The 19,907-nt window shown below is 40.7% G+C and overlaps 2 protein-coding genes across 7 annotated transcripts; one reads left to right on the forward strand and one right to left on the reverse strand.

The window, feature by feature from the left end:
* Positions 1-168: 168 nt before the first annotated feature.
* pum3 (pumilio RNA-binding family member 3) lies at positions 169-13,182 on the forward strand. Of its 5 annotated transcripts, none has more exons than XM_085278956.1 (18): positions 169-344; positions 1,292-1,376; positions 1,458-1,640; positions 1,967-2,150; positions 2,245-2,320; positions 2,769-2,862; positions 3,877-3,943; positions 4,144-4,318; positions 4,526-4,629; positions 6,080-6,158; positions 6,282-6,380; positions 7,263-7,316; positions 7,760-7,840; positions 8,142-8,284; positions 8,397-8,619; positions 8,774-8,861; positions 11,484-11,574; positions 12,021-13,181. In XM_085278956.1, the coding sequence occupies exons 2-18, from the start codon at positions 1,304-1,306 to the stop codon at positions 12,148-12,150; spliced, it is 1,944 nt and encodes a 647-aa protein (XP_085135082.1). In that variant the 5' UTR covers positions 169-344; positions 1,292-1,303; the 3' UTR covers positions 12,151-13,181. The 5 variants fall into 5 exon arrangements, with proteins under 5 accessions (XP_085135082.1, XP_085135087.1, XP_085135084.1 ...); XM_085278961.1 differs by having other exon boundaries at positions 176-344; positions 1,458-1,634; positions 12,021-13,175; XM_085278958.1 differs by having other exon boundaries at positions 285-344; positions 1,296-1,376; positions 12,021-13,182.
* Positions 13,183-14,016: 834 nt separating this feature from the next.
* On the reverse strand, positions 14,017-19,787 carry kcnv2a (potassium channel, subfamily V, member 2a). Of its 2 annotated transcripts, none has more exons than XM_085278963.1 (9): positions 19,490-19,787; positions 18,506-18,643; positions 17,925-18,103; positions 17,630-17,813; positions 16,392-16,583; positions 16,059-16,313; positions 15,854-15,970; positions 15,646-15,771; positions 14,017-15,146 (listed from the first exon to the last, which is right to left on the reverse strand). In XM_085278963.1, exons 1-9 carry the CDS (start codon positions 19,625-19,627, stop codon positions 14,883-14,885), a joined length of 1,593 nt encoding a protein of 530 aa, XP_085135089.1. In that variant the 5' UTR covers positions 19,628-19,787; the 3' UTR covers positions 14,017-14,882. The 2 variants fall into 2 exon arrangements, with proteins under 2 accessions (XP_085135089.1, XP_085135088.1); XM_085278962.1 differs by having other exon boundaries at positions 15,613-15,771.
* Between the last annotated feature and the right edge of the window lie 120 nt (positions 19,788-19,907).

Genomic DNA, 19,907 nt, shown 5'->3' on the forward strand with positions numbered 1-19,907 from the left:
TCTAATTCACATCGATGTAACTACAGTAACGAGGTCTGCCCCTTTAAATGACAGTCTGTAAACAAACATTGGCCGCGTTACAGTGGCTCAGAGCTCCACAAGTCGAAAAAAAAGTTCACTTTTTGTCAGTACACTTTGGGACTGCACAACCACTCAAAGTGTTAAATATTGGGAGCTGAAACGAATAAATTTATCGGTGCGGCGTTTTTGGGCGATAATGAATTGTCGCAACAACCAACGTTTTACGGCAGTGGAGTTTCAGTTTGATTGGACGCTTGGTGCCGTAAACCGTGTCGGTTATAGAACACATGGGACGGAGCTGAGGTAGCGTGTACATCTGAAATGTGAGTTAACTGCTCGAAAAAATCACGTTTACGTCGTTATGTTATAACAAAATGCTATTTTTATTTGCGCAATAACAGTTCCTAACTTGTGTTATATATGTTGCTAACTAAGTAGCATGGGTAAAAGCACCAGAAGCGCTTTATGGATCGAAAACACATTTCAAAACTGTTATAACTGATGGAAAAGTGGTTCATTAATATTAAAATTTAAGCAGAGTTTCGTCATTAACAGCACGTGAAGAAAAAAAGCTTGGTGTAGTTTCTTGTCTGTGGTTCTAGTTTAAATCCAATTAGAATCAGAAACGTTATCGTCAGACACTTTCGCCCAGTCCAACAAAGCTTCTCACTGCCTCGGTAAGATGTTCAGGAATACTTTATTTTTCCCATATTTGGTTACTTATTAAAGCAGTTTAAATAATGATCAGATGATACTAATATTTATTATTATTATTAACATCTGTCAGGTGCTTCTTTTTCAGATATATTGTGTTATAGAGAGTGATAGCATAGCAAGTTTTTAGTTCTCATCAGTTGCAATCACAGAACCAGTCTTCGTGATTCCAGTTTGTACAGTCTGTTAGTATCACCAGCTGTAGTGCTGCTTCTCCTGCAGATCACAGCAAAGTACACTGTACTTGCAGTAACTGATGGATAGAAAATCTCATCATCACTTTGCAGCACACAGTGAAGGATTGTGGTGCCTGCTAAGCCTCTTGTTGTATACAGCCTATGTGTGACAGCATGAGCGGTCACGCAGTGGTTTTGATGAGTATGAAAGAGATATTGATCACATGCTACACTCTCCATAACCAACAAATTTCAACCCAGATAACCGCTTGTGGGAGATTGGCGTTCCATCCTTTCTTTCTTTCTTTTTTACTTTAATTTGTCACCTGCGTGTATGTGACATGTTAATTTTCCTACTCTTGTCTCACTTTTTCTCTCAGACAGACATTAGGATGGAAACTCAATCAAAAAAAATGTTTTCTCCTAAAAATGGGAAGAAGTTCATGCAGAAAGGAAAAGGAAAAGGTAAAGCATCTTTTACAACAACGCTTCCAAGCTTCATCACATCAAACCAGTTTTGTGATTGCGGTGTCTCATTTTGCCCAGATTCCACAGGGACCAAATTTGGTGGAAAACCGGGCAGCAAAAAGCCCTTCAAACAGTACAACAACGCAGAGAGGAAGAGCCGACCGGGGAAGGGCCGGGATGGCGACAAGAGACAAACAAAGTTTTCTTTCTCTAAAGGAGGGAAGAGGAAACTGACAGATGCTAAAGATGAAGGAGGTGAGGGTGAGGAAATATCGGCTCTTTACAGACCAAATCTGACACTGTAAACATTGGAGTTGGTTGTATATCATAAGCTGAACATAATTAACACACATACATTCTGCACATATACAGCACATGTTATCAACGCACTGCTTGTTAGTTTTAGAGTAAAAATAAATAAATACATGAGATACACTCTCTGTGCTACAGTGTGGACAGTCAGACTGCTGAAATGACGCATTCTGCTCTAAATCACTGATTCTGTGTTCGGCTTCTCCTGAGAGCCTTTCTGTTAGAGGACGGTCTTCAAAAGCAAAAGTTGTATTTCCTCTTTTGTGTGAGATCAGGTCCTGGGGCTAAGAAGGTGAAGAAGGATGGGTTTAAACCAAATGAGAAGCTCACAAAGGAGGAGCTGAAGAAGAACAGGCAACAGAGAAAGAAGGACCTGAAGAAGAGTCGACAGGAAGCTGAGAGGAAGGACATGTATGAGATCATCAATCAGTCCAAACATATGTGGGGAGACCTCAGGAGGTACATGTCCACACACACTCACTCACAGGGTCGGAGACAAGGCCGTCGTTTGTATTGCTGCGGTCGGTTCAGTATTGGATGTTTGTGCTAACAGGAAGAACTGCGAGAAAGACCTGAAGAAGAAACTGTTGAGAGAGCTTCGTGATCTGATCCATGGAAAAGTCAAACAGGTTCGTCTGTTTGTTAGAAACTGCACATTTGGATTTATCTTTATTTTTAAACCTGTTTAACTTTTCTTTAAAATGAACCCATCCTCAAATGACCATATTATGGACATTCACTCTTGTTGACATCATACAGTGGGGAAAAAACCTCCTGAAATCTAAGTATTTGGCTCACAGGGATTACGTGTACATACACTAGCCTAATCATATATGACGGAAAAAAAGAACAAACAGGATAGGCTTCCAATAAGATGTACCTTTTTAAAATGTAGTTCTCTTAGGATTGTTCATCATGTCTGCAATTGACTCAGAAAGTAAAGAGGCTTAAAAGTGGACACACGGATCATAAAACATCATAAAAACAGAACAGAGGAAAACAAGCAGTTTCTTGCATTTTGTTTTAATTTTATGGAATGATTTGGATTGTTATGTGACCGTGCTTTCCTTCCTCCAGATGGCGTTTGCTCACGACGCCGTGCGAGTGCTGCAGTGTTACATTCAGTTCAGCAACCACGAGCAAAGGCAGGAAGTGTTTGAGGAGCTCAAAGGTGAGCATCATAATTTCATCTACTGTCTTTGGAAGTGTTACAGTCTGCGTGTGAGTTACCCCAAACTCTGAGCTTTTTCATCACCAGTTAATTCAGAGGTGACGTCTAGAAAATATCCCCAATACAGACAGAAAACTCAGAATGGGCTGTGGGCATTTAGCAGTTCTGGATTTTAATGTGACAGTGGATAGTTTTCCCTTTATTTTTTATTTTTTGTTTGTTTTAACTTTTTATTCTTCCACAGAAGAATTTTTAGAAATGGCAACGAGGCTTTTAGCAAGAAAGGGAAATCACAAATTGACCACACGTGGTGCTTTAACCAGCCAGAATCTGAGAAAACCCTGGCGTGCATGAGTAATGTATGTTCATTTTTATGCTGGCATAAAAATTCAGCACACAGTGTAAAGACATATATTTAGCAGGGTTAGGTTAATTGCTGTTTCTAAATTGGCCATAGGTGTGAATGAGAGTATGAATGGTTGTCTGTCTTTCTCTGTTAGCCCTGTGACAGACTGGTGAGCTGTCCAGGGTGTACCCATGCCTCTGGTGCCCGGGACAGGCTCCAGCCCTCCTGCAGCCCTGATAAGGATTAGCGAAAAAGGATGGATGAATGGGGAAAAATGTCTTATATGTTTGAGTAAATGGGCCTACAGACCAGCAAAACTGGTTAAAAATATTAGAATTCTAGTGAGGTTCCTTTGGACCTTTTCAACTCATGCAGGAACGGCCCTGATAACTTTGCTGGTAACGAATGATTTTTGGGTCCAGTGGGTTTTCCCTGCTACTTCCCTCCAGAAAATTTATATTTTTATCAAAACCAACAGAAATCCATCAGCGCCAAAGTCATATTTGTTGCTACTGAAACTAGCTTCTGCCGCTTTTTTCAAAACACCTCATCCACGGATTATGAACAGGCAGCACATTTTCCCTTTTACATCAAAATTCAATAAGTAAGATGTGAGTAGATATAAAAAGATCCAGTTATACGACTGTGTCCTTGTTTTCTTTTAACAGATGACATCCTGAGTTTGAGCAAGTCACAGTACGGCAGACATGTGGTGAAAAAGCTGCTGGTGTACGGGTGAGTCGGCTTAGAGGAGTTTTTTTCCCCTTTCTGCAAAAGCATCTTGAAACAGGTGTTTCTATTATTTTGTCCAACCAGTTTAAATGAATTCAGCTAAATATGACAGAATAAACTGCTCAGCAGCTACAATGAAGTTCTGCAGTAGATAAGTGTAATCTTAGGTGTATTTATTATTTATGTATTTACTTCCTCCACAGGAACAAAGAGCTGGTGGCAGCAGTGATTAACAGGTTTAAAGGTCACGTGCGACAGATGCTCCGGCACGCCGCTGCCTCGTCCATCATCGAGTATGCGTACAATGACAAAGCGGTGCTCGCACAGAGACTCATGCTCACAGATGAGCTGTACGGCAACACCTACACTGTCTGCAAGGTAAACACACACACACACACACACACACACACACACACACACACACACACACACACACACACACACACACACACACACAGGCTTAAAACTATTGTTTTGTATCAGCGCCACCAGAGGGCAGACAAACAGGCCGACCACTATTGTGATTATTATTTTTGAGAGGTGTGTTTATTAATTGGTGTTGTGCGTCTCTTTGTCCGTGTCCAGTCATACGAGTTCAACACCCTTGAGAAAGTCGTAAGGACGAACCTGGACAAGCTGAACAACATCATGGACGAGATGAAGCAGATTCTCACACCCATGGCCCAGAAGTAAGACCAGGAAAAGAATCACCTGCTAAGTTTGACTTTGAAGTCCTTTACAAATGTTTTCTGACAGAGTGTGGTTAAAGCTTTCAGTTTTTGTTATACTAATGAATAAAGCAATTCACATTAAGTTGAGGTAAAATGGCAAAAGATTCAATAAAAACATTGTTTAAAATGTTTTTCCTAAAGATGAGAACAAATCTGAGCTGATGTGGAAACTTTGATTTGGTTTGAGACGCATTTATGGTCAGAATTTAATTCTTTTAGATAAATTAGAACCTAAAAGAAAGTTAAAGTTATAAAATTTCATTACTGAACTTAAAAGTTACAAATAAAACCTTGAAGTCCATTCGTCCACACATATTTAAGGTTTTGTAAGTGAGAGAGATGTTACATGCTGTTTTAGACATTTGTACGCACACAAAGGTTTTTGAAAGTCAGAATTATCGGATTGGTGAGCTGAACTTATTCGGGTTTGGATGTACGCATTTGTAAAATGGTTTTAGGTCAGATTTGGTATTTCTGTTTTGTATTTGTGTGGATTTAAACATGCGTCCTCAAAAGTTATACACAAATCATTGAACACATTTGTTAAACTTAATTTATACTTGCAGATCATATTGTACGCACTGAGACAAATTTCTCTCCATATTTCGGAGTCCTGTCCATCTTTGGATCCGTATACCTATGCGAGAAGGTTTTCTCAAACATGAACCACATGAAGTCCAAACGGTGCTCTTTCCTGACTGATGCCACTGCAGTACTGCATTAATATTACAGCCCTGATATGGAGAAGCTCTGCAGCGATGTTCAGAAACAGAAATCGCATTAAAAGAGCATTTAATATGCTGTTATTTTTCAATAAATATCTCTATATTTTTGACCCTGAGTTTTACGTTCAGGGCTGGACCCCAGACACAGACACACGGCTCTGTTTCTCCCAGTATTCAGCCTGAGGGGCTAAAATGGCTCTTTGGTGCCCTGATTCAGACCTAAGTTACTGTCATTCTTTTCACTCAAAGTCTGCACGTTGTGCATATGGGTGGAAGAAGGAGGTGATTTTACGTGTTTGAAAAATGAAGCACTGGTTTAGTTCTAGGGTGAAAGTGGCCTACGTCATTTGGCACCACTGTGGATTTTCTACCATTAGAAGTTAAAGGTTTAACCTCTTTTGAAATGCCACAAATATTCTATCCAAACTTTTTAATCTTCAGACCAAAGCTCACAGAAGCTATCAGATGGATTTTAGATATGGTTAACTGAAATCCGCTGCAAAGCTGTCAAACAGGAAGTGAAGTTGTATGCCAGGATTGCTGTATGGGTCAAATGGAAGGATGAAAAGTGAATCTAAAGTGGAAATGCCATTAACTGCAGTTGCTCTGTTTTTAAAATTCTGTTTATATTTTATTTTATCTGGATGTTTGTTAATCACTTGGACTGTTTTTTTGTATTTCAGGGAACAAGTGATCAAACACTCTCTAGTCCACAAAGTCTTCCTGGATTTCTTCCAGTGTGCTCCTGAGAAACAGAGAACGGTGAGCCTCTTTTTAAAGTTTCCATGTATTAAAGAACAGAAGCTGAATATCGCTGCTTCATTGGAACTAAAAATGGAATAATAATTGTTTCTCCTTGCTCTGTGTTTGTTGCGATTCGAGCAGGAGATGATCGAGTCCATCAGACAGTCTGTCGTCTACATGGCCCACACTCATGACGGAGCCCGAGTGGCGATGAACAGCTTGTGGCACGGCACAGCCAAGGTGCGCACACGCTCAAATGCAACAACTGCACGTGCACATGCAGGAGTTCTGTTGTTACAGACAGTTGAGAAGCAGCCTTCACTCTTTTCTTTTTTCCTCCATGGGAGTCATTTAAAAAACTCTGCTCGAAAACAAAACTTATGGGCTCAAAATACACGAAGAGAGAGCCTGATCGGATTTTGTTTACGTAAAGACTCTTGTACCCAGTTTAAAATCGGTGGCATAAATGACCTCAAGTCATCACCTGTGTTTATTTATCGGTTCATGAGGTTAGCAGGAGGACACTCAAACCCAGGCTTTTACCTGTACTAGTAAGCCAGTACAGGGTTGCAGGTCCATCCACTGTGACCCCTTGGGAAATAAAGGTTAGGCTGAAAGTTGTTTTTTTTATTATTACCTATCAGAATTGTTCCATGTATCACAAGCCCCAGGGTAAACTGATATTGTGGTGATCAAAGAGGTTTTCTTCTGCGGTGTAAAAGCAAAGCTGTCAGTTCAGTGGTGCATCTACACTCTTACCCTCAAGTTCTGGGTAGCAACCAAAAGATGAGGGGAAATGAGTTTCCTCTAGAAGATGCAAGATGGCCTGTTCTTCATTAGAATAGGGGTGAGCTCAGAGTAGAGCTGCTGCTTTATTCATTGAAAGAAGCTAGTTCAGGTGGTTCATGCATCTGATTAGGATTCCTGATGGACATCAAGTGGCAGAAGATGGATGATCATAATTATTTTCTAACATGCCAGCCGCACATTAAAGCTTCTTCAGTTCCTCATAATCTTTAGATTGGCACCATCCAAACTTCATATATATGTAACTAATGTTGATGACTGGCAGGAAATGGAAGCGTCTGCTACACAAAGTCATTGTTTTATTTTTTGTTTCAGGACCGAAAAGTCATCATAAAAACTATGAAGACCTACATGGTGAAATTTGCCATGGTGAGTTCATTTAATCATGTGTTGATTGATTAAACCAAAACCTATGTTTATATGTTAACAATTCATGCAAAGTGTCTGCAGGTCAATTAAAGTATGTTATAAACAGTTTGGATGTTTTTAGTGTAGTGTAAAATAACTTCATGGTTGTATGTCTGCCAAAAAATAATCACTGTCATTTCTGTACTTTGTATTCTCACCTCCACTTCTACCTCTCATTAGTCTTATTTTTCTTGTGGATTTCTGTCAGTTTCAGATGTTTTGTGATGAAATTCTCTGTTCTTGATGTATCTTCTAAAACGTCTCAGACAACTTTTTATGTGCACAATTGTTCAAAACTAGAAAATAGCAGCTGATTATTTAATCTCTTTAAAGTCACATTGTTCAGAAATTAAAATTCCTCAGAGTGAGTAAGAGTGAGGACTGATATATGTATGTATCCACAGGGGGAGTTTGCTCACCTGGTTCTTTTGGCCATATTTGACTGTGTGGACGACACCAAGCTGGTCAAACAGGCCGTGCTCTCAGTAAGTCAAATGCAAAATACTTCATTGGTATGCAGACTCAAATGGTTTTGGAGCCCAGCAGGAATCTGCAAACTGACTAGAGAGTGTAGAGAAAAATGACTGTGAGTGGCCTGAGCCAAAGTGCAAATCTGTCTGAACAGGAACAGGGCAGACACACACTGCCACAGCAAAAGAAACCTTAGCTTCAGACTTGGATGGTTCCTGGACTCATATGCTCCTGACTGGGAGGGGAGAGAATGCAAAGCATGACATGTTTAAGAAGTATCCCCATTAAAAACTCATTTGTGTCCCACCTTTCCAGGAGATCCTAGAATCTCTGGATGAGGTCGTAGGTAACAAGTACGGTAAAAAGGTCCTAGTGTACCTGCTGAGCCCCAGAGACCCGGCTCACCTGGTGCCGGAGATCATCAAGGTGTTGGAGAAGGGAGACGGAAACGCACACAGGTAACAGCAATATGGACGGTTTTGTTTAATCCAAGAAAGTAAAAATAAATAGTAATGCTAACATATAAAAATCTGAGATGGAGTGAAGGTCACATGTTTCTGCTCTGTTCAGTAAAAAGGACACAGCAACTCGGAGGAAGGAGCTGCTGGAAGTTGTCTCCCCACCGCTGCTGGAGTACCTATGTAACAACGCAGCTGCCATGGCGATGGACAAGGCGACCAGCGTCACCATCAGCGACATCTTGGCGTCGGCCTGTGGGGACCTGCGGCCCGCCATGACGGCTGTGGCTCAGCTGGCCAATCAGGAGTTGGTACCAGGAGGGATTAAAGGCGAGGTGTGTGACAGCAGTTAGAAACCGAGCACAAAAGTGTCAACAAACAACAAATATGAATATGAAAGGATTTTTTTTTTTTACTTGGATATTCACTAAAAGAAGCTTTGATGGTGACTTTATGTTTGATGCGCTGTGCTCTTTGTGCCCTCTGTAGCTTCACATGGCAGAGCATCCAGCAGGACACCTGGTGCTGAAGTGGCTCATAGAGCAGGACGTCACGCTGGCAGAGGCCGGCAAGGAAGGTAAGGACACCATGACACACACACAGTAAACTGGTTTTAATGAGAATGTTGTTGAATTCAGGGTCATTTCTGACAGCGTGCTGAGCATTTAAAAAACCTGTTTAAGTGGGTTTCTTAGATTAGCTTGAGTCATTTTCACACAAACTCCAGATATTTGCAGGGGAATCAGGCTGGGTTTAGATGTGTTCACAATGCTGGGAACACTGTGTTTTTTAGACAAACAGACAGGACACATGACAGCTGCTTGGAAGCAGCGTCTGTAAATAAATAAATAAAATTTTGTCAACAGCCTAGCTGCAGCATTTTGCACAACCTGTAGACGATCCAGAGAACCTTTGCTTAGACACATAAAGAAAGAGTTACAATAGTCCAAGCGTGAGGAAATAAATGCATGTATGGCAATCTCCAGTTCAGGGTGAGATAAAATAGGGCTTAACTTAGCCACATTTCTTAAATGATAAAAACAAGATCGAACCAGAGATTTCACATGCCCATCCAATGTGAGAGTCGTGTCAAAAGTTACACCTAAATTCCTGATAGAGGATTTGACATACACTGAAAGAGGACCAAGGGCTTTCACTGTCTGGGATAAAAATCTGTCAGGAGCGCATACGAGGACTTCAGTTTGAGTTAGAGGAAATTTGCAGCATCCAATGTTTGATGGAATCTAAGCAATCATTCAGAAGCTGAAGCTTAGATAAATCCTGGGGCTTAAAAGAGATGTACAACTGAATATCATCAGCATAATGGGGATAACAAATGTCCTCAAAAGAGCCCATTATATGCTGGAGGGGGAGAAGATATATTAAGAACAATAAAGGCCCCAAGACCGAACCCTGAGGGAGACCACAAGTAAGGGAAGTAGAGGATGACCTAAAATCGGAGACCACCACAGAAGAAGATCGGTGATGTAGATATGAGGAGAACCACTCCAAAGCAGTACCCGATACACCAACCCAATGTTTAAGCCTTTCCAGGAGGCTGCGGTTGTCAGCAGTGTCAAAAGCCGATGTTAGGTCCAACATAAGTAGGACTGAGCATTTTCCTGCATCATTACTCATCAGAATGTCACTTGAGACCCTAAGAAGGGCTGTTTCTGTGGAGTGAGCTCGGCGAAAGCCAGACTGAAACTTATCACAAATGCTATGTTTGTCCAGAGCTGCTATAAGTTGCTTAGCCACAACCTTTTCTAGAAGCTTAGCAATTAACAGTAATTTAGAGATAGGTCTGTAGCTGCTCCAAAGAGTGGGGTCTAGCTGAGGTTTTTTTAAAAGTGGGAGAATAGCAGCATTTTTAAGATAAACCGGAACTATACCAGACGCCAGTGAAGAGTTGATTAGAGTGAGCACAGATGGACCAATTACCTGGAAGACATTTTTGAATGATGATGCAGGAACAATGTCAAGTGGACAAGAGGATGTCTTTACTGAATTCGCTAGTTTTACCAGCTCAGGTAGTGAAATGGGAGAGAAAGTATCCAAAATGACGTGCCGAGATGGGGTTGAGATCGACATAACAGGTGCTGAATGAGAAAAATTTATTCTTACATTCTTCATCATTGCAAGCAGAAAAGAAAGAAAACTGTCACAGTCGTCCTCATTAGATGAAATAGGGGCTGCAGGAAGAGCAGGAGTAACAATGTCACTAATTGTGTTGAATAGCACCTTAGGATTACCTCTGCTCTTTGTAACTAAGTGTGAGAAATAGGCAGCCCTCGCATCTCTGATAGCATTATTAAAAGAAGCTAAAAGGTCCTTTAGGTAGAGGAGATGAACATTTAGATGGGTTTTCCTCCACCTGCGATCCGCTTTACGACAATCATGTTTTAGACCGCAAATACTGTCATTTAGCCAAGGAGGAGATTTGCAAGCAGAAACTCTCATTTTAACCGGACAAATTTAATCTAAAATAGAAAGGCAATAATTATTCAAAAGATTGGTTGAATAATCAACATCATTATGAGGAGATAGTAGGTTAAAAGCATCTGCAAATGTCTTAGCTGTGGAGGAGTCTAAGATACGAGAGCTAAGTATCCGTTGAACAGGGAACAAAAGCTCATTAAAAGACATGTTAAAAACAATAACATGGTGATCACAAATAAAAATGTCCTCAGAGTAAATAAAATCAATAGTTATACCCAAAGTAAAAACAAGGTCCAGTGTCCAGCTGTCACACTTCTAACATACCGCCAGGTTAAAGACCAGCTAATGCCTGATTCAACTGAGCTGGACATTGTGTTCTCATTGGCAACTCTCTAGAGCATTGTCTCCAAATGTTAATGGCCACATGTGTGAAAACAGCTTAGTGCCTGTCCCCTCTAACCCGATTGAGGATTTAGTCAGTTATAGCTATGGATCAAAAGAAAGAACTGAACTTTTTAAAAACACGAGTACGCTAGAAGCAGACAGGTGGTATTCAGTGGACTAAAAGCCAAACACACAGCTTTGGAGTGTGTCTCTGCTGAGCTGAACAACAGAACCACAAACCACCACAAACTGCAATACTCCTACATACCTGCAGGAAAATCACTTCACATCAGCGCTAGAAAGTGGAAACTATATATCTTCTTATCTCTTATCTCTGTATCTTGTTAATCTCTGCCTGTCTGTTTTACCCTCTCAGAGCGATTTGGGAGGATCCTCGTGGACACAGTAGGAACAAATAAGATGAAGAGCTGGGCCAAAGTCAACAGAGGAGCCATGGTGCTCTGCAGGTCGGTGAACAAACACATTTCTATCACTTCAGAGGGTGTTTCTTGAGGGTTGTATAACAACTGAAGTTCATCTCAGATAGTCTTTTTATTAACTGGCTGGACAAAAACTCAAACCCCAGTCAGGGATGAAGGGTATCATAATGTCAAATGTCACATGACTCTTCTTTAGCACAAAATAACCTCTGCGTGCTGCCTACTTCTATCCTAGATATTATCAGATGATGATAAAACGGTGATTAAAAATCTATCAAGAGCAGATAATCGATACTGATTTTAAAACATGCTCAAAGAACATGTGAAAACATGGCACTTCCAGCTGATTTTAAACTGAAGATAACCATGTGTTTGTTCTAAGGACCAACAGGGGGCGACTCTGGTATCACAAAGAAACCATTTGCCCTCTTTTTTTGTAAATTAAAGTTTTGGGGGGCGGGGTTTCTTTGCAGTTTGCTGAACAGCTGTGACAAGTCTGTGGCTGCAGAGGTGAAGGCGGCGCTGGAGTCCATCAGGTCGGAGCTTAGCAGCATCAGCAACAACAAAGGCGTGGAAATCCTGCTGGAGAATCTGAACAAGTAGACCTGTTTCTTCCAAACAAACTGCTGATGTTTAACCCATCGCTGCCTCTGTGGCACCAACACCTGCATGACTGAGTGATTGAAGCAGCAAATGGGAACATTTTTCAGGAAGTGGATACAACCTGACACACTGCTGTGTAATTACAGTGGATGGGAATTTGTTTGGAATCTGGGAAATTAGGAAAAGTGTTTGGAAAAATGGTCACCGCTACAAGAAAACAGATTACAAACATGGAAGAACAGCTGGCAGTTCAAAAGTCAACGGACAACACACATAAATTCTCAGATAATCAGTTTCGAGTCCATTACTGTCTTTGAAACTCAGCACTTCATCATTTACATTAAACAAATCTGGACAAAGTGATGGGTTTCATGGACAGAGGCTAAAATGTTTAGATACAGAGCTGATTAGTGAATGGGAAACGGCCTCTGTCTGTGATTGATGAGCTTAGCATGACTGAATGAATCATGACAAGATCTTCAAGAAATGAACAGAGGTCTCTTATACTTACTGTAATTATAAGAGAAAATCCTGCTTATTTTATGCTTGGGGTCTTCTCCAGTTGACTTGATTTTAAAATCTATGTTCAGGCCAACACTCTGCAGGTTGGACAAGTAAAACCATGTGCATAACATGACAAAGCCCAAAGTTTTTTGGTAATTTGTGTGAACTAGGATTCATCTGATCAGCCTTCAGATTTGGTTTGTAAGATTTTATATGTTGTAAGCATCAGCTACAAAGTTACTGTGTTTGCAAAATAAAGACTATTGTGACAATTATAATATGAATTATGATTTTTTTTTTTTAAATAAGAGATTTATTTATGTGATGCTGACACAGAACCCCAAAACCTGAGTGTAAGCAAGTAATCAACGAGCATTGTCAAAGTAGACTTTAAAATGTTGGTTTATTTCAGTGAGCGGAAGAACCTGTCACATTTTTGCCATAGATATTGTTCCAATGGTTGGTGCTCATGGTAAATGGACTGGTAATACCTGTAAGATAAATAATTTTTAACTCTGAATCATGCAAAGCCACTCCTGTAGAGCCTAAGAATAAAAATATGGAGGGGAAATGAACATAATGGGTCCTCTTTGACAATGTCATACGTGTAATTTGACTACATCGCTTTTTTAAAATGTTGCTTTCTTGTGAAAGAACCTGGCTCAATTCTTTTTGCCATTTGAAGCAAGAAATTGCTTCAAAAAAAATCTGATATTTTATAAAAGAAGGTTGTCGGCTCCAGAGATACAGTTCATATTTTGAGGATAGAAAGTTCTGTACACAAACTGTTGAAGACAAGACGATGAGAAACAGTTTCATTCTTACAGAGACTCATGGGGCAGATAAACAGGTCTCTCAGGCACTGTCCAGATGTTGGATGTTTCAATGTTATCGGGTCCCATGTCGGGGATGGAGGCTTTAACAGCTTCACCACAGACAGGTTTGGAATAAATAAACACCTTTAATTCAGAGGACATTTTTTTGACTTTGAGAATTGGAATTTAAAAAAAAAACCTTGTACAACAATAATAAGCAAAAGTGATACTACATATAAATTTGGCCACAGCCCCCCTTCAAGGTTATCTCCTTTTGCACCACTGAACTGTTTACAGTGCTGCTTTCAGTTTGGGTCACTCTCTAGAAATCCTGTCCTGATCATTTTAAATCCCTTCTGTGTAAAACTAACCGTTGACTTTTGTGCCAAGGATCATTGCTTGTGAGAGTTGAGACCTGGGATACTTCGGGTCAGGAATGTGACCAGGAGCATTTGTGGGAGTGTTCATGAACAGAGGCAGATATGCCTCTACAAAAGGTATTTAAACCTTGGTTAAAAATAAATTTGGGGGCTTGTCCAGGATCGGTACTTCTGGCCTATAACATGAATTTTTGTTGCTACCCAGCTCACAAAGCTAAAACATAAAATTGAGACTGACATCGGCTCATTTAGAAATGTGAGTTTTTATTCAATTTCTAAATAATCTAAGTTTACACACAAAGAAATTTAAACACTGCAGCCAGGAGAGCATGACCTAGCAAGAAGAAGTGGTGGTGCATTAAACACCAACTAAGTCAGTTTATCAGGTCCATGGTTATCTGTTGAGGTCATACACCCCCAAAGGTTTGCACTGCGAAGCCAATAGGAGTTGCAGGGAGCACAACAGAGCAAGAGTATAGTAACCAAATTTAAACCACCTGTGTTTTTGTTTTTTTTTAATGGGCGGGATTACATCATGTATAATGGGAGGATGGATGAAAGTATGCATAAATAAACAGGTTTGCCAATTCTTTGGCCAGAAAGTCCTCAAGTTTGACTTTAAATGGCTTCTGGAAGCTGTTTCACTGAAATGTCTCTTGCCACATTAGTTTCCACTTCCACCAGTGCTGGCATCTGAATAGTCAAATAGTTCTATTATGAACAATAATATTGCTTTGAACATTGTGAGAACAATTTGTAAAAATAACTGAATAACCTGAAAAAAAGAGGTAGAATGACAAGTACAATTCCTGGCTTCTATTTACCTGTACACCCCCAAACTGATATCAGAAAAGTGTTGTTGGTGGTGGAAGTTTCCAGAAGCATCTCACCATCCGGCAGTTCATCCAGATAGAGTCTAGCTGTTATGGAAATTTCAGGTACTGTCTGCAGTATGTGTGATCAGGAACCTGTCACACATGTCACAAACACATGTTTGTAATTCTTCTCTTAAAACTTCTACAAGCTACTGTCATCACTTTTGGTGAATGCTGTCATCGCAGAACTCTGAGAACTTCTTTGCTGCCCTCCTGGCAAAGCCCATCTTCCCACGAGCCTTGGTCACAGCAGTGTACTCATGGGCCTTGAGCTTAGTGTAATAAGCAGAGAACTTGTTGTAAAGGACGGAGATGGGCATGCCATTGAGAATGATGCCAAAGGAGATACAGGCGAAGGCAAAGATACGTCCAAGGTTGGTCTCTGGGTACATGTCGCCATAGCCCACTGTGGAAATACTCGCCTGAGGGGTGAAAGAGACAATAACTATAAAGATGCAAAGGTAGACACAGAGATTGAATGATCTTAGGTAGGATTTACTGAAACATGTCTTTCTTTTTTTGTCCCACCACACAAACACTTACTTGTATACATTGTTATGTTTTATGTAAAACACTGGTTCTAAAATGAAGTGTAAGATCTTCATTTTGTGTACGTTGAATCAGTGGATATGAGTTAAAAGTCATAAATAGGGGTTTCATATCCAGAAACACAGACATTAATAGATGCCAAGAGGCAAAAGTACATTTACTGTTACACCTTGCTTGTCTTAATTGGCAAAGATTCAACAAGTTGCTGGAAACATTCCTCAGAGATTTTGGTCCATATTAACATGATAGCATTAGATTTGTTGGACTTACATCCCTGATGCAACTCTCCTGTTCCACCACTTATTTGCATTAATGAGCAGTTGAGCAAGTGTACTTAACAAAAATTGTTGGTGTAATTGTGTGTCGACTCACAGCAGCCCACCACCATGCGTGTGGCATGGAGGTGAAGCTGGTGTTGTAGCTATCGTGCTCCACTGTGTACACCATGGCTGAAAACATGAAGATTCCCATGCCGATAAAGAGCAGCAAACATCCCACCTGGAGAGATATTTTAGAGCAATTTCAGCATTTAGTTAAACACTTTCTTCATATTTCTCTCAACCTGCAGATAAACCCTGACCTGCTGGTAGCACTGTCTTAGCGTGAAGCCAAAGGCTCTGAGGCCCGTTGAGTGACGAGCCAACTTCAAGATCCTGAAGATTCTCATCAGACGCATGATCCTCAGAACCTGCCCAACCTACAGAGAGGGAAAAAACACTACTAAACATGGATAAGACCACCATATTTAAAGTTTAACAACAACAACTCTCCCATCTTTTCTTTACCTTCCCGACACGTGCTACTGTCTCAATGTCTCCAGAGTGCACGTGGATGTCCTTGTCTTCAAAGCATTCCAAGATCATCTGCAAGTAGTGTGGCAGGATAGCGATCAGATCAACTGTGTTCAGCATGCTGCGTCCAAAACATTTCAGGGCAGGGGTGGAGATCAGGCGCAGCAGGTACTCCAAGGTGAAAAAGGTGATGCATAACGTCTCGACGTACTCGCCGTAGAACCTGCCACTGGGCTCACCTGATGGTGTCTAGAACACAGAATATAAAGATACAGCTTCTGTTCTGAAACAATAAAGGATCAGTCATGGTTTTAGTGTTATAGACACCTTGTACTGCATCTCCTCCACGGTGTTGAGGGTCATGGCGACCAGCGACACCAGCACAAACATGGAGGATGCGACTGCCACAAGCTTGGCTGTGATCGAGGAGAATGGCATCTCCATTAGGTTCCAGATTTTCCTCCGGGTCTGCCCAAAGGCCATGCCGTTAAATAACACCTCATTCTCCTCTGTTTCTACCTGCAGGATGGAAATGCATCAGCAACAGGATACAAACAGCATTTTTTGTTTGCTTTTTAGAGGGGAGTCAAACTTGATGCTCACTAGAAACAACCAGAAAAATAGGCAGTATAAAAACATCTTATTTTTCATTGAGGATAAAACTAGACGAATGAAATGTCAAGACAAGTCACCAAACTGAAACGCGCTTGAATTAAACTAAAAAACGGGCACAGCAAACTGTAATGGAAACATCTGTATAAATCTGTGCCAAGGAAAAGCTTATTCTCTTCTCCCCATCTGTCAAGACAGCAGAGCAGAGCGCTGATTTATAATGTAGGTCAAACAGACTCAGAGTCAGCCAGCAGATTACTGCCAAATCAGAGTTAAAAAAATAACTGCTGAACCAATGAGGCAGCAGTAGGTGATGAACCCGTGACATTTTATTTTGCAGCACTGTTAAACATATGGAGTCGAACCGGTGGTAAAATAAATAAAGTCACTGATTACAAACTGCCTCCTGTGTCCTGTGGATTATCCACTTCTTACGGAGAAGGGAAAGTTACTGTTTTCTAGGCTGTGAGGGCTGCAAATAAAAATCCATGGCCATGTATATGTGTGTGTGTGTTACATTTGAAGACGGAAATCCCAAAAGGGTCACAAGATAAACATGAGGGATCCTGACATGAGATCTTGCACTTATTTTTCAGACCTTTTATAAAACGCAGCACATAAAAGATACGTTTCCTATTTGGTCCTCTAACATTTAGGATCCATGAAAAAAGCCCCACCCACCTGTAATTCAAAATATTTATTTATGAGGGTCAGCCAATTAGAAGAAAACTGGTTTAAAGAAAAGAGACAGGGAGCTATAAAGGTTGTTTCAGACAGATGGTGAACTGAGTGCCTGCACTACGGTGTGGTATAAGATAAATACTGTGAACTGTGAATCATGCAAAGGTTTTTTAAGTCTGTTCAACTGAGGTGAACTTGAGCACAATAATGTAAATGTTTATTTATTACACACAATTTAAGTAAAAATGCACAAAAAGTGTGACATTACTCACCAGATCGCCCATCTCTGTAATAAGCTGCTTCTGTATTTTCAGCTGCTCGTTCAGCTCGTCCTGCCTCTCTTCAAAGGAGATGCGGCAGCAGCGCTGGCTGTTTTTGATTCTGACCCCCCAGTAGTTTATCTCCTCCAGGAAGTTTCGGGGACACAGCTCGTCTTTAATCCACAACACTCCAGTTCTGACAGAGAGGAAAGAGACAGGAAAACAGCATCCATGATCATTCCAAGATATCACAAAGGAGATTAAAGTGTCCCTGTGTTGACTTATAACCTCACGTGTTTTATGTCACCTGTAGAAATTAAAGATGTTGTGGAAAATTGTTGGGTCGCGGTCAAAGAAGAACTCGTTGCGCTGGACGACGTAGTCATCACAGAGGTCCAGCTTCCTGCTGTGGTCTGTGTATGTGGCCAAGCGACCGATCCGAGTCTTCGGATACCTGGCGGCTAACCTGTAAGGCAGGTGATACACCTGAGAAATAAAAAGAGAATTAGTCTCTTCTCTTTAGCATAGACATTTGAAAAAACATAGAAAATTTTTCATTACAATTACAAAATGCTAATATCACAAAAAATATGCAATGTACAAAACCAGTTTAAAAAAATCTAGTTTTTATTCATTGCTACTGGAAAAAGTCAGAGTGAACTCAGAGGAGACCTCCTGAATCTGTAAGTTTCTATGGGATTGGATCAGAACCACTGATTCCACGGGTTCAGCAGTAACATCTGAGCAAGACGGCTGTGACAGATATGCAGCTCACAGTCTGATAATGATGTATGAGTGCCACCTCTGCTGCTTGTTAATAAGTGTCAGGTTCAGTCCTAACAGTAAAATAAAAATATTAGCAGTTATGCAAAAGTTAAGCGGAGTTACCGTTCCTCCAACATTGATGTTGAGAATGAAGTGTTTGGTTGGAGAATTCAGCAAGCGGGAGGGAGACACTGGCAATCGATCTTCCACCTCCTCGTTTTCATACTCGGCATAAATATCGTAGATGTCTCTGCCAAGGTCCTTCAAAATATAACAAAACACAAAATGAACAGAAAAACTGAAAAATATCAGCTTAGATATGATCGTAGTAAAGTAGTAGATTTGTTTTTGCTCATCACAGTTCCAATTAGGTGAATGCTACTCTACACCAAACCTGGTGTAGAGTAGCACCTGTTGTGTAATTTTTACCTTATTGGTTGCCGTGACAGATCACTTTCCAAACTTATGAGAAAAACAAGTGGCATGGTGGTTCACTAAATAGCATTTCTGCCTCACATCATAGCAAGAAGGTCCCCAGTTCACCTGGTCATCTACAGTCTTCTGCGTGGAGTTTGCTTTGAGTACTTCAGCAAATTTAAATAGCAGATTCTGAACTGGCCGTGGATTTGAGGAAAACACAGTGCTTAAGGCAGATGGAATACCAAGTCCAATTCCACTTCCTGCTTGGCATCCTTGCCAAAGATTTCACTGAAGAGCTCCACATCTGTATATTTAAGTTCCAGTTTTACTTTAATGTTGCTGTTGATTTGTTGCTTATAGTAGCCTGTACTATTTTTATTCATTACCGTTCTGCTGTGAGACGGCAAGTTCCCCTGTGGCATCAATAAAGTACCCATTTACCTCTCCATATCTATGCATCCATGAATCCTACTTTATCTTATATTTGAGAGTCTTAGCTTGAGCACTAGAATGTGGTTCAATGCTGAAAAAACACAACAGCCGTAAAACCATGGAAGCTGTCTCAGCCTCACTGAACTTGTTGAATCTGAACAAAACATAACCAAAATCCAAAGGTATAGCTCAAATCTGTTTTTTAAAAATAGCTCCATCAAATCAAACAAATCCCAAATGGACCGAGTGACTGACCTGCATGGAGTTCCATGGTTTAATGAAGGCGCTGATCAAGTCCAGGTGTTCCACTGTTTCTTTGACCTCTTGAGTCCGGCTGCCGGGCTTGTAGCTGGAGAATAAACTCCTGCTTCGAGCTCTGAGGTGGTTAAACATGATCGCTGCTTTAAGTGTTAAATGTAAACTGCACAGAGACACGTCGCATTCACAGACACATTCAGTAATAAAGAAATCATACTGTTCACACACATGCACGCAGCTGACAGAGAGATATCACACGCAGAGTGATGAGGGAAGTGATTCTCCTTGCCTAATGCTGCTGACTGAGATGATCCGGGTGCTTAAAGTTTTAAATACTATTATCCTCTTCTGTCCATCTCCTGATCTCTCAAGCTCTCCCTCTCCTCCCACTTTCACATAAGTTTACAAATCTGGT

This window comes from Mchenga conophoros, linkage group LG7 (assembly GCF_057382185.1).
Source record: "Mchenga conophoros isolate Kocher_MC1m ecotype Shallow Benthic linkage group LG7, M_conophoros_male_GT1.1, whole genome shotgun sequence".
NCBI classification, from domain to species: Eukaryota; Metazoa; Chordata; class Actinopteri; order Cichliformes; family Cichlidae; genus Mchenga; species Mchenga conophoros.

Bases quoted from the DNA above. Each gene is read 5' to 3' on its own strand.
- pum3 (XM_085278956.1), top strand. From the start codon at position 1,304: ATGGAAACTCAATCAAAAAAAATGTTTTCTCCTAAAAATGGGAAGAAG. The intron at 2,151-2,244 runs GTACATGTCCAC...TTGTGCTAACAG, and splicing joins ATGTGGGGAGACCTCAGGAG to GAAGAACTGCGAGAAAGACC. The intron at 8,285-8,396 runs GTAACAGCAATA...TGCTCTGTTCAG, and splicing joins GGAGACGGAAACGCACACAG to TAAAAAGGACACAGCAACTC.
- kcnv2a (XM_085278962.1), bottom strand. From the start codon at position 19,627: ATGTTTAACCACCTCAGAGCTCGAAGCAGGAGTTTATTCTCCAGCTAC. The intron at 16,314-16,391 runs GTGTCTATAACA...TCTGTGTTCTAG, and splicing joins TGGAGGAGATGCAGTACAAG to ACACCATCAGGTGAGCCCAG. The intron at 15,772-15,853 runs GTCAGGGTTTAT...ATATCTCTCCAG, and splicing joins TAAGACAGTGCTACCAGCAG to GTGGGATGTTTGCTGCTCTT.